Source organism: Sesamum indicum, linkage group LG10 (assembly GCF_026168435.1).
Source record: "Sesamum indicum cultivar Baizhima isolate 11 linkage group LG10, ASM2616843v1, whole genome shotgun sequence".
In the NCBI taxonomy this organism is placed as follows: domain Eukaryota; kingdom Viridiplantae; phylum Streptophyta; class Magnoliopsida; order Lamiales; family Pedaliaceae; genus Sesamum; species Sesamum indicum.
In genome coordinates, this window is record NC_142666.1 from 20,783,028 (window position 1) to 20,796,901 (window position 13,874).

A 13,874-nucleotide genomic window follows, 5' to 3' on the forward strand; every position below is an offset into this window, starting at 1 on the left:
GTACATACTGCTATTGCGTTTAGTCTTGCACGAAACATTTGGGAAGCGTGCATGAATGTATGCTATGAAGTGGCTGTGCAACCCGGGGTTTAAACAGTAAACAGCTCGACGGAACCACTTGGAACAACTTTCTTGGGAGGGGCGGGGGCGGGATGCCAATTCCTAACAGAAACGTGACAACTCCAAACATGTTTCTATACGCCGGAAAACAAGAGCGACTGGATCCATTCATGTCAGGATCATGCATGGAACTGTACGGACAGTATAAACTGAAAAACACTTTTGACACCGACACCCACCCCACCCCAACCCAACCCTATGACAAACGCGAGAGCCGAAAAAAAATTCTTCCCAACTTCTCTTTCCTATCACAGCAAACCTCTCAGAAATCCCTAAATACATAGATAAACATGTACCATACAACATTCTCCAGTGTCCTTGAATACATATATATGTAACCAATAGTGCCATCACTATTATCATCCCCTTCTCCACTGTAAACCCAACTTTTCTTACCTCATAACTGAGCGACAAGAATGGTTACAGGACAGCAACCAACGCGAAGATGGAAAACGAGGCTGCTGCCTTCCTTAATCTTCTCTTGAAAAACCCGGTAATTGATGCTGCACCTCCAATGTAGGTCTCTCTCTGTCATGACTCTCAGCACATAAATGGCTGTTTCATAATACTGGGCAATCGACTAATCATTCATACGAACTATCGAAACTGTCCACAGCATTTGTTCTTTTTCTCTCCCTCCAATTCTCACCCCACACCTTAGCCTCAGCAACCGCACGCTCTCTGTCTAGGTCCCGGTTCCTTGGAGTTTCTCTTGCTCGACCTGCACTTCCAGGGCTACCCCTCTGAGACTCAGGACGCTCTAACTCATCCAGGCCCCATTTCCGGCCAGATCCAGTGCCTGTTTCAATCCTTCGTAACTCTCCACCAGTATTGAAGTCTCTGCCCGATTCCCTCTTCCTGAAATCAGGTGAATTCTTGTGAGTTGAAGGGGAACCATAGTGGCCTCCATATCCGGGCTCGTCCATGCTGTCCAATCTGTCGGACGTATCTCTCCGCTCGTGCCTATGCCTTGGTGTGGATGGACCGACTTTGTTACCCTGTGCAGCTGGAGCATTAGGATCGTAAGTTTGCGATGCCAAATACGTCAGAGCAGTCACGACATCCCCAATCAGAGGCCTTGTGGCAGCTTGTTCCTGCAAGCACATGGCTGCCACTGCCAATGCCTGATAGAGTCCACGCATCGGGTAGCGACCTTGTAATAGAGGATCAGCCATTTTTGGGAACTTCCTTCGATCCTTGAAAAGAGGCCTGGCCTGTGTCCATTTGAAATATCAAAGTGAAAGAGGTATTGATAATATCATTCAACAAGTTGAAGTTTATCGCATCAATTAAGTATAGTTGTAAGACGCAAGGGTGGAGTAGGTAAAATGTCTGGAAAAACATGAAAAGACCACATACCCATGCAACGAGGTTATGCTCGCCTGCACCCCGTGTGTTGTCGATGGCCTTGCGGCCTGTAATGATTTCAAGAAAGACAACTCCAAAACTGTATACATCAGATTTTAAAGTAAGTTGACCAGTCATAGCATACTCCGGAGCACAATAACCATATGTACCCATCACCCTCGTCGAGACATGAGTTTTATCGCCAACAGGACCGAGTTTTGCAAGTCCAAAATCGGACAATTTAGGAAAATATCCCTCATCAAGAAGGATGTTGGAAGATTTCAAGTCTCTGTATATGACTGGTGGATTGGCTTTGTCATGCAAATATTCTAGGCCCTTTGCTGCACCAGCAGCAATCTTCATCCTTGTGTTCCAGTCCAACGGTTCTTTATCTGGTGGAAGATCTGCACAGAGATATTATATGATCAGCAAATAGATAAAAGATTCGTAGAATACTGTCAAGAGCGAGAGAAAATGACGATGACTGGGCTATAAAAAATCCTGTGCTATTTAAATAAAAATCTCCAGACATGGATTCATTGGAACTCATCATACGCAAATTTGCCTTACCTAGCTTGTCTTCAACTAGAGAGCTTAGTAATTCTTACCTACTTCTCTGGAGTTCATCTATAGATCTATGTTATTGTTGTTGCTGTATATACTCATGCTTGAGGAAGCTACTATGGAAGGATCATAGGTGCAAGCACGCAAATCTAAATTTCTTCCATAATTTAGCTAGCCAGTGAAATGCTATAAGATTATGGCTACCCGTGGAAGTGATGAAGATTTGGATTTGGATTACATTTCAATCTTTCAAATTTCAGGATATGAATACATGCAATCTGTATCCTTCTGACCCAACTGAGGCTCAGATGGTTTTTTTATATAATCGCACATCTGTTTATATTAAACACTCTCAAAGTAAAAGTGAAGTATTGATTAGTAACATAAAAAGAATTTACTACTCAAAAAGTTCAAGAATAACTGATCAGTCACTAAATCACCTTCCATAAATAGATTAGTGACTAATGTTATCTGACCAATGATATAAAGCAAACAGGATAGTGAATAGCTGCCGAAACTATATCATCAGGTAAGGTCTAAATGCTACATAAAGAGTCAATAAAAATTGAGGGACTATATGTATGGATGAAGTTTTCAAAAGTTTGGGGGGGGGGGGGGTCAGACTCAACTTTACTTTGGTTTTGTTGTCTTTTCAATGGAATCAATAACTTTCTGGTGGATGAGCATGAACTTTCGTACTTGACATCATGACTAGATATTTTCATGAAAAATTCATGATGTCAAGTACGAACTCCAAGCTGATTGTATAGTTCATCATCAGAGAACGCTTCCTGCTACACAGTGAATTGTTGATATATCTACTTAAAAAGTGTACAGGCCCAAAATGCTGATTCTGGTGCAAGCACCAAGCATGCAATGAGACACTACTAAATCTCCTAAAAACTTTCACAGTTAGTAACCCCCGTCTCATATTGGTTAAGATATAACATGCTTTTGTCTCTAATATTTTCAAAACTACACCATGATAATCTAAAAACTAAGTTCAGTGTAAGGAAAATAAATTCCGTATATAAACGAATTCAAGAAACTGAGATATAAATGATATGCCAGATGATCTTAGACCTAAGGCGATAGGAGCTGTTGTTAATAGTATAAACCACTATATTAATTTCGAACAAGCAGTTCTACAATGTTCTTCGATTTGCGGGAGGCCCAGCAACAGCCGTTGCTGTGTCCATTAGTGTGGTCACTTGCCAAAAATCCAGGTCGAATGGCTAATACTTGAAAATTGCTGCTTAACCTAGTAATCAGCTCATGTACCGAACATCTGATATTAGATATCAGAGCAAAACAAACCCAAGCAAGCTAAATAACAGAAAATCTGATATCAGAGTAAATCCTAACTCCACCAAACACAACCACCTGCCCCCTTCTCCTCATGAATTCCCAAACCCTCAAATTGGACAAGCAAAGAACAAAAATAAATACAGACACGTTTTAGTTTACTTGGTAAGATCTGATTTTTAGTGGCAGCTAGTACAAATTTGCCACGAGTACAATATTCTTCCGTCAAATTATCCTCCATTACTTACTGGACTAAGATTCCACATCTTCCCATCCCTGCAAAACTATGCTAGTTCATTGCATAAATAAAGTAGCTTTGAGGTTGTGAATCTGACAGGAGACCTGCTAGTAATATAAGGCCACCCAACTTAAATTAGTCCCTTTTTCTTTTAGCATAGGAACCCTACAGAGGACAACTCAGAGAAAACTGATAAATATGTGTTAAGTATTAATAATTAGACTCAGAAGGTCTTTCCGAGTAAAGAGACAAAGATTATGTTATGTGGTACTTTTTGCATATATGCACAGAAAGTCATCAAGCGCATGCATTTGCATCTGAAAGTAGTATAGGAGGTGACAAGGGCAGATAACCAACTGGAGATAAAGAAGATGAATATGTTATGAATTCACTGGAATGTAGCATCATGTTACCCAAAGACTGCCAGATTGAAAGTTCTCTTTATTTTCACTTAAAGAATTTTCTCCTTTCCAGTTGGTGTTACACTAGAGTCCATAGATATTTATAGACAAGGACATTGATCTAAAATCAGAAGTATTTTCAACAACTTCAATCTCTCTTTTCAATTAATACTGTTGAAAAAAATAATAATAAAACAAGTTTATGGCACAAATATGAAATTCAGAGAAATTATATAGGAATTAGGTAGAACAGAATTTTTTTTTATCCAGAATAACTAACCATGTAAATGATCTTCCAGTGATCCCAATGGCATATATTCATAAACTAGAAGACGTTGATCACCATCAGCACAATACCCTATCAAGTTGACGAGATTGGGGTGGTGTAAAAGGCTAAGCATGAGAACCTCCACTAAAAATTCTCGATTTCCTTGAAGGCCATTCCGATCAAGCTGTTTAACTGCAACCACCTGCACAAAATAACCTTTCCTCAAAACTAGGAGCAACTAATGTTATTCAGCACACTGATTAAAATCCCAAGAGGATAAAATGCAGCATAGAGAAGATTCCTTCTTATTTAGATAATAACACATACATGCAGCATGAAGACATTAATTTGCCAATCTGATGATTATATATATGATGTGGATAACCAACCTGTCCCGTGCTTTCAAGTCGACCTTTGTAAACACGTCCAAATCCACCTTCCCCAAGCAAGCACTCCGGTCTAAAGTTCTTTGTTGCTGCAGCAAGTTCACGAAATGTAAATGTTTGTGCAGCGATGTTTGGCTCCTTCGGAATTGTTGGTTCCTTCTTAGAATCATTACTTCGAGATCTTGATTTATCTGGGAAGCATAGATAGATGCTTATCGAGAATTGGGCTTCAAAATTTGAAGTGAACAAGTAATTATGAAAATTAGCACATCTGATATGACTGAAAAGATAATTTAGATCATAATTCGAAACTAGATGATCGTGTGGAAATGTTTTCTAGCCTAAAGTCCTCAATGCACCCTACAGCTCAAGAAATAACAAGGCCTAAATTTGTTCGCATGCCACTGTCCAGAATGCCCTTTTTCCAACTAAGAGCGTCGAATGGAACAAATGAATTGTACAGAATTCCAACTACTAATTAGTCATCTGCACTACTCATTCCATCTTCTTTCTTCATAATGGATCGATTTCTAATTTTGGAAACTACTTAGGCTTAAGCAGCCGGAAAATATCATTAGCATTCCCTTCTAGCATGCTCAACTAGAATCTTGTTAGTTTCTGAACCAGCTAAACAAAAACAAATCTCTTAAACCTCCAGTTAAGGCAGAATTGGCCAAGAAAATAAGTGAACAAATAAAAATTAGAAAAACCGAGACAGCCGTTGCCAGATTACTAACCTACAACCGAAAAAGAACAAAAGCAATTAATAACATTTCTTCGCTGATTCAAAGCATAAATCTTAACCTAACTTCAACGAGATCACCAAGAATTGGAAAAACCAAAGATCAAGAAACAGGAAAAAGTTCCCTTTAATTTATCATCAAACATATATATCTACAAAGCTTCAAAACTGAAATTCGCGATACTTAACACGCGTGCGATTCTTCCCGAAAGGAATTAAATTAACCAAAAAAAAAAAAAAAAGGGAAGGGGAATTATGTTTACCTGAATTCACTCTATTCACACGGCTGTTAGACTGAGCTGCCGCACCTTCTTTAAAAGACTCCTTCTTTGACAATTCTTTGACTCCATTGTCACTACCGTTTACTTCCTTCTTTGATGATCCAAAGCAGGGCAAGCACCCCATATCAACTCCCAGAAAAAAGTGAAATAAAAATGAACCCACCTCAAAATTCTCTCTTTAGCCTCTGTATATTCCCATGGACACAAATTTTGACCATCAAAAGCGTCTTCTCAGCTTCCCACAGCTGCCCATCTCATAAAAATCCAATCTTTGCCGTTTCTTGTGAGAGATTTTCGGCTGTAGGCAACTCATCAATCATCCCAATCAGTTCAAGATTAGAGATCAGCAAACTGCTCCTTTTTAAGACAAAAGCAGATCAACAAATCGAAGAAAATCTTGGTTGTTCAAGAAAGAGAGAAAAAGCTAAAGAAAGAAGGGGAAAAAAATTTGCAATAAATATATTATGGCCAAAAAAAAAAAAAAAAGAAATGCTGCCATATATGTATGTGTGTGTGTGTGTGTGTGTGGAAATAAAGAAATGTGATAGTGGTGAAAGTCAAAAAAGGAGGATTTAATCTTTCTGGGTAAGTTTTAAATTCTGTAAGAGCGAAATTAGGTGGGATTGGTCTTCTGCATAATCTTCTTCTTGGAACTGTTGTGATGTGCGTGTGAAAAAACTATTTGGGGGCGTAAATGGAGTTGACCCTTTTTGTAGGGGTGAAAGTGTAATTTAATTAAAGAATTAAATGTTTTTGGCTTTTATGACATTTTGAAATTTGAATTTCTTATGTCCCCTTTTCTTTAAATGCAATATCATAATTAAATTTCCATTTAATATTAACTTATTATTGTCTTTTGCTTTGAAGTAATTCTTTTTGGCTTTAAAAGTTTCTCATTTTATTTGAAATTTTCTTGAAACATGCACTAGAATTTTTTGGATGAAAATGCCCTTAGACCTTATATTCACACCCCTAATACATATTTATTACAATAATTTTTCAAAACACACAATCTGAATTATTATAAAAATTCCGAATTACCCATGGATATTGAAATATTATCCATCTTATGTTAATAAAAAAGATCGATTACTGTCGATATTTATACTCCTTTATGATGTTACAAATGAGCAAATTATCCTTTTATAGAAAAAAAAAAAAAAAAGTAATTTACCCCTTATTCCTGAACTCTCTAGAGAAGTAAATTACTTCATTCACATAGAGGTAAAATTGTTGTATTATAAAAAAATACAGAGCGATAAATTGCTATGTTTTTTTATGGAGTAATTTGTTTATTTATAATATCACAATAAATTACTTGTATTTCTCCTAGATTTAATCACGACCAAAATCAGTCTTAAAAACTCAAAAAAAAAAAAAAAGATAAATGTAAGAAATTTACATTAGTTGGCATTATGTATGTAGGTAGTAAATTGAAATATTTTGTAATTTACAAATGGTAGTTTTTTTTTTTTTTTTTTTTGGTACTCTTATGGGCTTCTCTTGATTTGATATTTGATGTGAGGGATGGGGTTAATTATAAGTAAAAAACATGTGGGAGTTATAGGTAAAAAATATAAAATTGTATGTATATACATCTTTGGATTTGATTTGAACATAGAGATAGAGAGACTCCCCTTCCCAATCATTTCAACCCCACAAAAAATAAGTTGCCTAACAAACATTCCACATTTATATTCCTTTTCAAATTTTATAATACTATTAACATGTGAAATATTTAAAAAATAACAGTGTGATATATTTATCGTGTGATTGATTTACAATTTAAAAAAAAATAAATAATCACACTCATTTAAATAAATTTTTTTCTAATATTTCCCATCCGAAAGTGGGGATTAGTATTGAACCAATAAACTTATTTGTGTCATATTATCATTTCAAATAAGACTACTCTTATCAATTTATTTACTTATTGAGATAAAGAAAAAGATTACTCTGGAAAGCTTTTGAAGCAATTTTATTACAATAAATGGGCCTACAATATTTATAAACAAGCCCATAAAAACGTGGGCCCATTTGCTAAGCATTTCTTTTTCTATGTGGGCTGACTGTTATTGGACCTATTCGGATATGATGCACAAGAATTTGCAAGTTGGGATGTGGTTGTCCGTGCGGGTACTTTTAAGGTTTCTATACATTTCTTGCTTTCTATGTGAATCAAATTTCCTAGTTCCTATTTAACCAAAGAAATCCTTGTGCTGTCCCAATTCTTATTAGCTCATCCACAATTATTTTCCTGTCATTTCGAAAAATGGCCCAATAGGAGAAGCAACGCTTCACCTTAGGATGTAACTCATCGGTAAAATGACAAAAATAAATGTCAAAGTATAAAAACGGACGTAGTTCAGACGATAAAATTATAAGTAATTCCAAAAATATTACTTAACTCTAAACACTTTATCGACAAAAATTCTTATTATGGCTCTGTTTATAGTAGAAATTTGGGCATTGATGAATAACTTCTTTTTGCGGAAATTGGATTGTAATTTAATTACCCTAATTGACGATGATGAGAAACAACGACTTGACATCTTTTCAGCCGTACTTGTGATGCCTACAACCGCCTTCGCCTCCAATTTTCTACATACTAATTAAAGTTGACATTCTCATCCACAAACATTTACTTTTCTCATTTGTCCTCCACAAAAATTCTTATTCAAATAAATTTAGTTAAATCAAATCAATCATACACTAAATATAATGTACTATATTTGTCATATAATTAATTTAGGTTGGTCAAACTTAACTTTGTTAGAATTTTCCGTTGTCCACATATATATGTTTCTATTTTCTTTTCTCATGCATCGTACGTATTTATATATACTTCTGTAGCTAGTCGTAGATCTATGGGCACTGGTTCTGCTTTAATGTATGGGTGGGGGGGGGGGGGGGTGGGGGGGGAGGAACCCCAACCCCACAAACTGACCCTTTGGGACATTTTAAGGCCAGTTATGGGCACTGCTTCTGCTTTAACCTTTGACTCCAACCATTTGATCAAAAAGTTGCACCAAAATATACAGAGTTTTACACACACATCACACACTAGATAACGAACATCTACACACTTTTTGGAGCAATGAACCAAAATGCATAACCAAATTACAAGATTCCAAACCGGTGACGAGGCGCTTGAAAAGATGAAAATGACCATTCCGAATAAAATACTGTTGAGATTTGTGCAGAAGCACCCTTTTTCTTCTTCTTTTTTTTTCAAAAATTTCCGAAATAAATATTAATTTGATGGGCAGAAGTAGGGAATCAGACAGACGTATCACGGTGCGTGGTAAACTCCATGATATATATATATATATATATATACTCATCTCGAATATTATTAATTGTTAGCAGCATAATCATGAATTAATTTAATTCCAACATATATATATAGCCAATATCATAAAATTTCCAACACAAAATTCACACTTAATTATAACTAATATGATGGGTGATGTAAGATTTGGACCTAGCTACCTCAAACAATAAGAGCTGGACACATGGCAAAGCATTGAGTTCGCTCATGTTCTCATCAAATGAACATATATATATATATATATATATATATATGATGTCACACAAAAATTGAAAAGCAAACAAGATAACGTTGTGGTCGGGGACCTCATCTTACATATGCATTTTTTTCTCCTCTACGCTATTCTTATTTCTTTTCTTTTTGCTTTTTATTTTTTTAAGAAACGGACAAATACATAATATATGTGAATCTCAAAATTTTATTCTAAAAATATGTTTTTTTTTTTAAAAAAAAAGGTTTTAGGACTTATAAACTATTTAAACTTCTCGTTTGCAATTAATATAAATTACATGTATACATTTGGAATGAGTTCATGACCTCTTTCCCATTAACAGATAATTTTTGAAGTCATTCAGAATTACAATACATCGCATCGATCAAGTATCAACTAATAATCAATTAAATTAATATTTACATATATATACATAAAACATACTGAAATTGAAACTAAAATTCATATACAGATACGTATTTCTTATAATTATTTTGTTCTTAATTAATCAATTATTTCCCGAGAAAATTTGGTTATATGTGAGTGATGAGGTGGGCGATGTCATGCTATCAATTTCGTCAGAAAAATTCTATCCCCATTGCCTGTACCTTTACGGGAATCAATTCTTTTGTTTTTATGAACAAAAAGAAAAAATAAAAATAAAAATAAAAAAGGGTCCCAATTGGATAAATCCAACTTCCTTCTCCAACTCATCAGATGCCTATTGAAAGCTACACCACAAACTTAATTGGACCACTAATTAGTTCACTTAAAACCATCAAATTCTACATAATTCACTAATTAATCACCAACTATATATTAATTAATTCATACCACCCAAGAAATAAACAAGAAAAATCGAATGAAATTTAAATAAATACTTGGAGATTCTATTTAAAGAATATTGATATTTGTCTTGAAAAATAGTGACGACAATAAATAGTGGAAAAAGACATGACATATCTATCTAAGGTACATATTGTAATAAATTATGATAAAATCGTCATAGAATGGGAAGAGGCGTAGCCGTACCAAGGACACGTCTCAATTTTTTCCGTATATATGCAGAGATTCGTTATCGTGAAATGTTATGCACCTTTTTTCATTCAGTGGCAGTGCTGCTCCACATCAATCACTCTCAAACTAATCATAAAATCTCACTCCCCCCCCCCCCTCCCCCCGCCCACCATTTAATCCTTAAACACACATCTAATCTGGATTAAGACGTCCTTAATCCCTCCAATCCTATGTTTAAAAGAGAACCAATTAGTGGCTTGGATCGACCCTACCCCCAAAGATTTCTATATAAATATCGCCAAACACTCCCCATTTTCCTCACAACAAACCTCAACTCCTCCTCCTCCTCCTACTACTCATCAATCCACACTTAGAGAGAAAAACGCCGCAGCCTTTTCCTGTTATTGCAATATCAAATGGATAGAGTAAGCAAAATGGTGTCTGAGAAGCCTGTGGTGATCTTTAGCAAGACACAATGCTGCATGAGCCACACCATTAGGTCCCTCTTCTGCGATTTTGGTGTCAATCCAACTGTGTACGAGCTCGATGAGATCTCAAGGGGACGGGAAATCGAGCAGGCGCTGTCGAGGCTTGGCTGCAACCCTACCGTGCCCGCCGTGTTCATCGGTGGCGAGTTTGTGGGAGGGGCTAATGAGATCATGAGCCTCCACCTCAAGAGATCCTTAAAGCCCATGCTCAAGAGGGCCGGAGCCCTCTGGGTGTAAAGTAACAATAGAGCTGTGTGTCAAATACGTACGAGTTAATAACTGTGCAATTTTTTTTGCACGATGCGTACGTACTTGTATGTTTTACAACGAGAGAGTCGTCGGAATAGTTGGTAGAGATAGAGAGGGAGAGATAGAGAGTCTAAGGAACTTCGTGCTCTAGTTACTTTTCCTAACTACTATATATATATATATGTGTGTATCACTAATTTTCGATCTAAATAATGTGTTTAGTGAAGCTGCAGAGGACTATATATACATGTTTTTGGCTGATTAATGTATCATCAACACTTTTACTATGAATGTTACTTCCTTTTCTTTTCTTGGACCACTTAATTCAGGACTTAAATTCACTAGCTTTATAAGACTTTAATATGATAATGTTCGATTCTATGATGGCTAATAATAATTAAATATATAATTAGTTCTCGGAACACATAAAAATTTAAATTAAAAACTTGTTAAGGTAATTATAATAACTGCAAAAGAGTTCCACATACTTGATAAGTAATTACCCTAATTAAGTTTGCCTAATTTTGACCTTTATTGTTAAAATGAGTTTGTGAGAAAATCTTTTTGTCACCCTCAAAACGTCTCTGTAAAATTAATCTTGAAAGCCTGATGATTAAAAGCTGAATCCCATATAAGATATATATATATATATATATATGTGCAGACCATGTTTGGATATAATGCTTACCGCACGGGAAGTTCATTCCAAAATCAGGTTTTGTAAGACCAAATCAATCGCACAACAAGTGTAAAATTGATCATTTTTCTTGAATTTTGCATCAATCACACAATAAATATATTATATTTATCATATAATTAGTTCAAGTATGATTAAATTCGAAATGAATTAGAATTTTGTGGAAACTTCAGTTGCACGACTTATAATTTTAGGAGCGATCGATCATCTAGAAGAGAAACTGATGATGTCATATGTTTGAGTTTGATCACGTGCAGTATGCGCCGCTTCGTTCATGCAAAGCTTTAGAAAAGATTGTTCGATCAAATCCATTCTGATAATTGGTCGCTTTTGATGTATGGAATAATAATATAGTCGTTGTCGGATATTGACATTACGTAATTAGTGTTGAAAGTATCCATCTTAATTAAGAAAATAATACGTGTTGATGTGTCCTATTTTGGTTTAAAGTCTATTTTCTGAAAAAATTGCGATTTACATCCCACAACTTACTTTATTTACTACTTTAATTCCATTATTTTAGCGCTTCAAAATTTAGTGTCATAAATCACAAAAATTTATAATTTTAACCCCAACAATGAGTTTCGTAAAATATATAACAGTGCACATGCAAATTACATGCTCCCTTCGTTAAATCAATGGCCATTTATTTAATGGAGCATGTGATTTTTAACGAAATTTGCGTTTGGGACTAAAATTGCAAGTTTTTATGACTTAATGACAATGAGACCAAAATTGCAAAAAAATGGTTAAGTTATGGGACAAAAATTATATTTTTTTCTCATTTTTTTTAATTATAATATCATACTGATCCGATCGTTGAAGGACTTTTAAATCCGTGTTCAGTACAAGTTGTATTTCCCAATATATCTCACTATTGTAATGTACTCAGTATATAATTTCAACCCTTGTTCTAGCCTAGTGATCAAATTTAAACCAAGTACATAATAAATTTAATATATTTATCATGAGATATATTAATCTATAATTCATGAAAAATAAATAATTATTACACATCCACTTTATGATTTTATGATTGATCGACTGGATTCGATCAAATTTAATTTGAATAAGAATTTTGATTATTAATAATTAGATTACCGTGGAGAATGACTATCACAAAGGGAAGCATGATTAGATACCCTAAGGACAGCAAAGGCCATGCTTGGGGTACGATGCCAAGGCGGAAAGTATGATCTGAATTTGAGAATCATATAATTCAGAAAATCTTCATCAAGATTTCCGCAGAATAATCACACAAATCAAGAACAAGAACAAGATATCCATCATCAGGACATACATAAATCTGCACCCATCTATTTCAGATTTTCCAACTAGCATAAATAAAGCAGATTGTCTCATATATATATATATATATGTCCACTTGCTAATTTTGCTTTTATTATTTTTCTTCCGACATAAACCTAATCATCGCAACTCTGGTAACGAGAAACTTTTCAGATGTCCTAAAACCAATTTTACGACCATTTCATAGGACTGATCTTAAATTTCATTACATGAATAATTATGATTGTTTTAGAACTTTCAGGCGATGTTGAGAACCGTCCTCGTCCAGGTTTGTACGTTGACATTCTTTGTTCATGAATTGGCATCCGCTTCCATCCACACACCACCACGTGGTACTGTGTGTGTTTGTGCAGTGTGAAAATTCGATATAGGATCATGTTGATAAGTAGGATAACAATACTACCTTGCGACGCTGTTGTCCTTTGGGGTATTGTAGGGTCAGCAATGCATGGACTCTTGCTTCCGTCTTTCTTTCATTTATCCATTCGATCGGTTTAGAACAGAATCGAACATCTGCGTGTTGTGAGTTGTTGTGTCAAAAGTTATAACTGATGTTCGGAATATTATATCGTGCTCGTACGTACCCTGGAGAATAATTGCTCATTCATATATACGGCTTTTGAGTGGAGAGGCAATATGAATGATCAGGATTCCTGCAATAGGGTGACGAAAAGCTCGTAAAGTCGAAGCCAACTTTTCTACTGTCGAGATTTCTCCAAAGAAAAGCTCTTTACCTTTTTCCTCCACAAGAAAATTACTACAACTAATGTATGTTTGGAGTCTTAGTTAATCTCATACTTAAATTATCCATTATGACATTATGGGTTCATTCATATTGATGTCGGCATTATCTTATGAAGTTCGTCTTACAATCTTTTTGAAAAATATTTATAATGTTCAGATAATCTTTTTGTCGTGGGA

At 35.2% G+C, this 13,874-nt stretch overlaps 2 protein-coding genes across 2 annotated transcripts; one reads left to right on the plus strand and one right to left on the minus strand.

Moving 5' to 3' along the window:
• Window positions 1–333: 333 nt before the first annotated feature.
• LOC105171481 (Protein kinase superfamily protein) lies at window positions 334–6,168 on the minus strand. Its single transcript, XM_011092616.3, has 5 exons — window positions 5,635–6,168; window positions 4,633–4,820; window positions 4,256–4,445; window positions 1,480–1,871; window positions 334–1,334 (listed from the first exon to the last, which is right to left on the minus strand). The coding sequence occupies exons 1-5, from the start codon at window positions 5,774–5,776 to the stop codon at window positions 705–707; spliced, it is 1,542 nt and encodes a 513-aa protein (XP_011090918.2). The 5' UTR covers window positions 5,777–6,168; the 3' UTR covers window positions 334–704.
• Window positions 6,169–10,512: 4,344 nt separating this feature from the next.
• Window positions 10,513–11,272, plus strand: LOC105171482 (monothiol glutaredoxin-S4). The gene has a single exon (XM_011092617.3). The coding sequence runs from the start codon at window positions 10,628–10,630 to the stop codon at window positions 10,934–10,936; it is 309 nt and encodes a 102-aa protein (XP_011090919.1). The 5' UTR covers window positions 10,513–10,627; the 3' UTR covers window positions 10,937–11,272.
• Window positions 11,273–13,874: the final 2,602 nt, after the last annotated feature.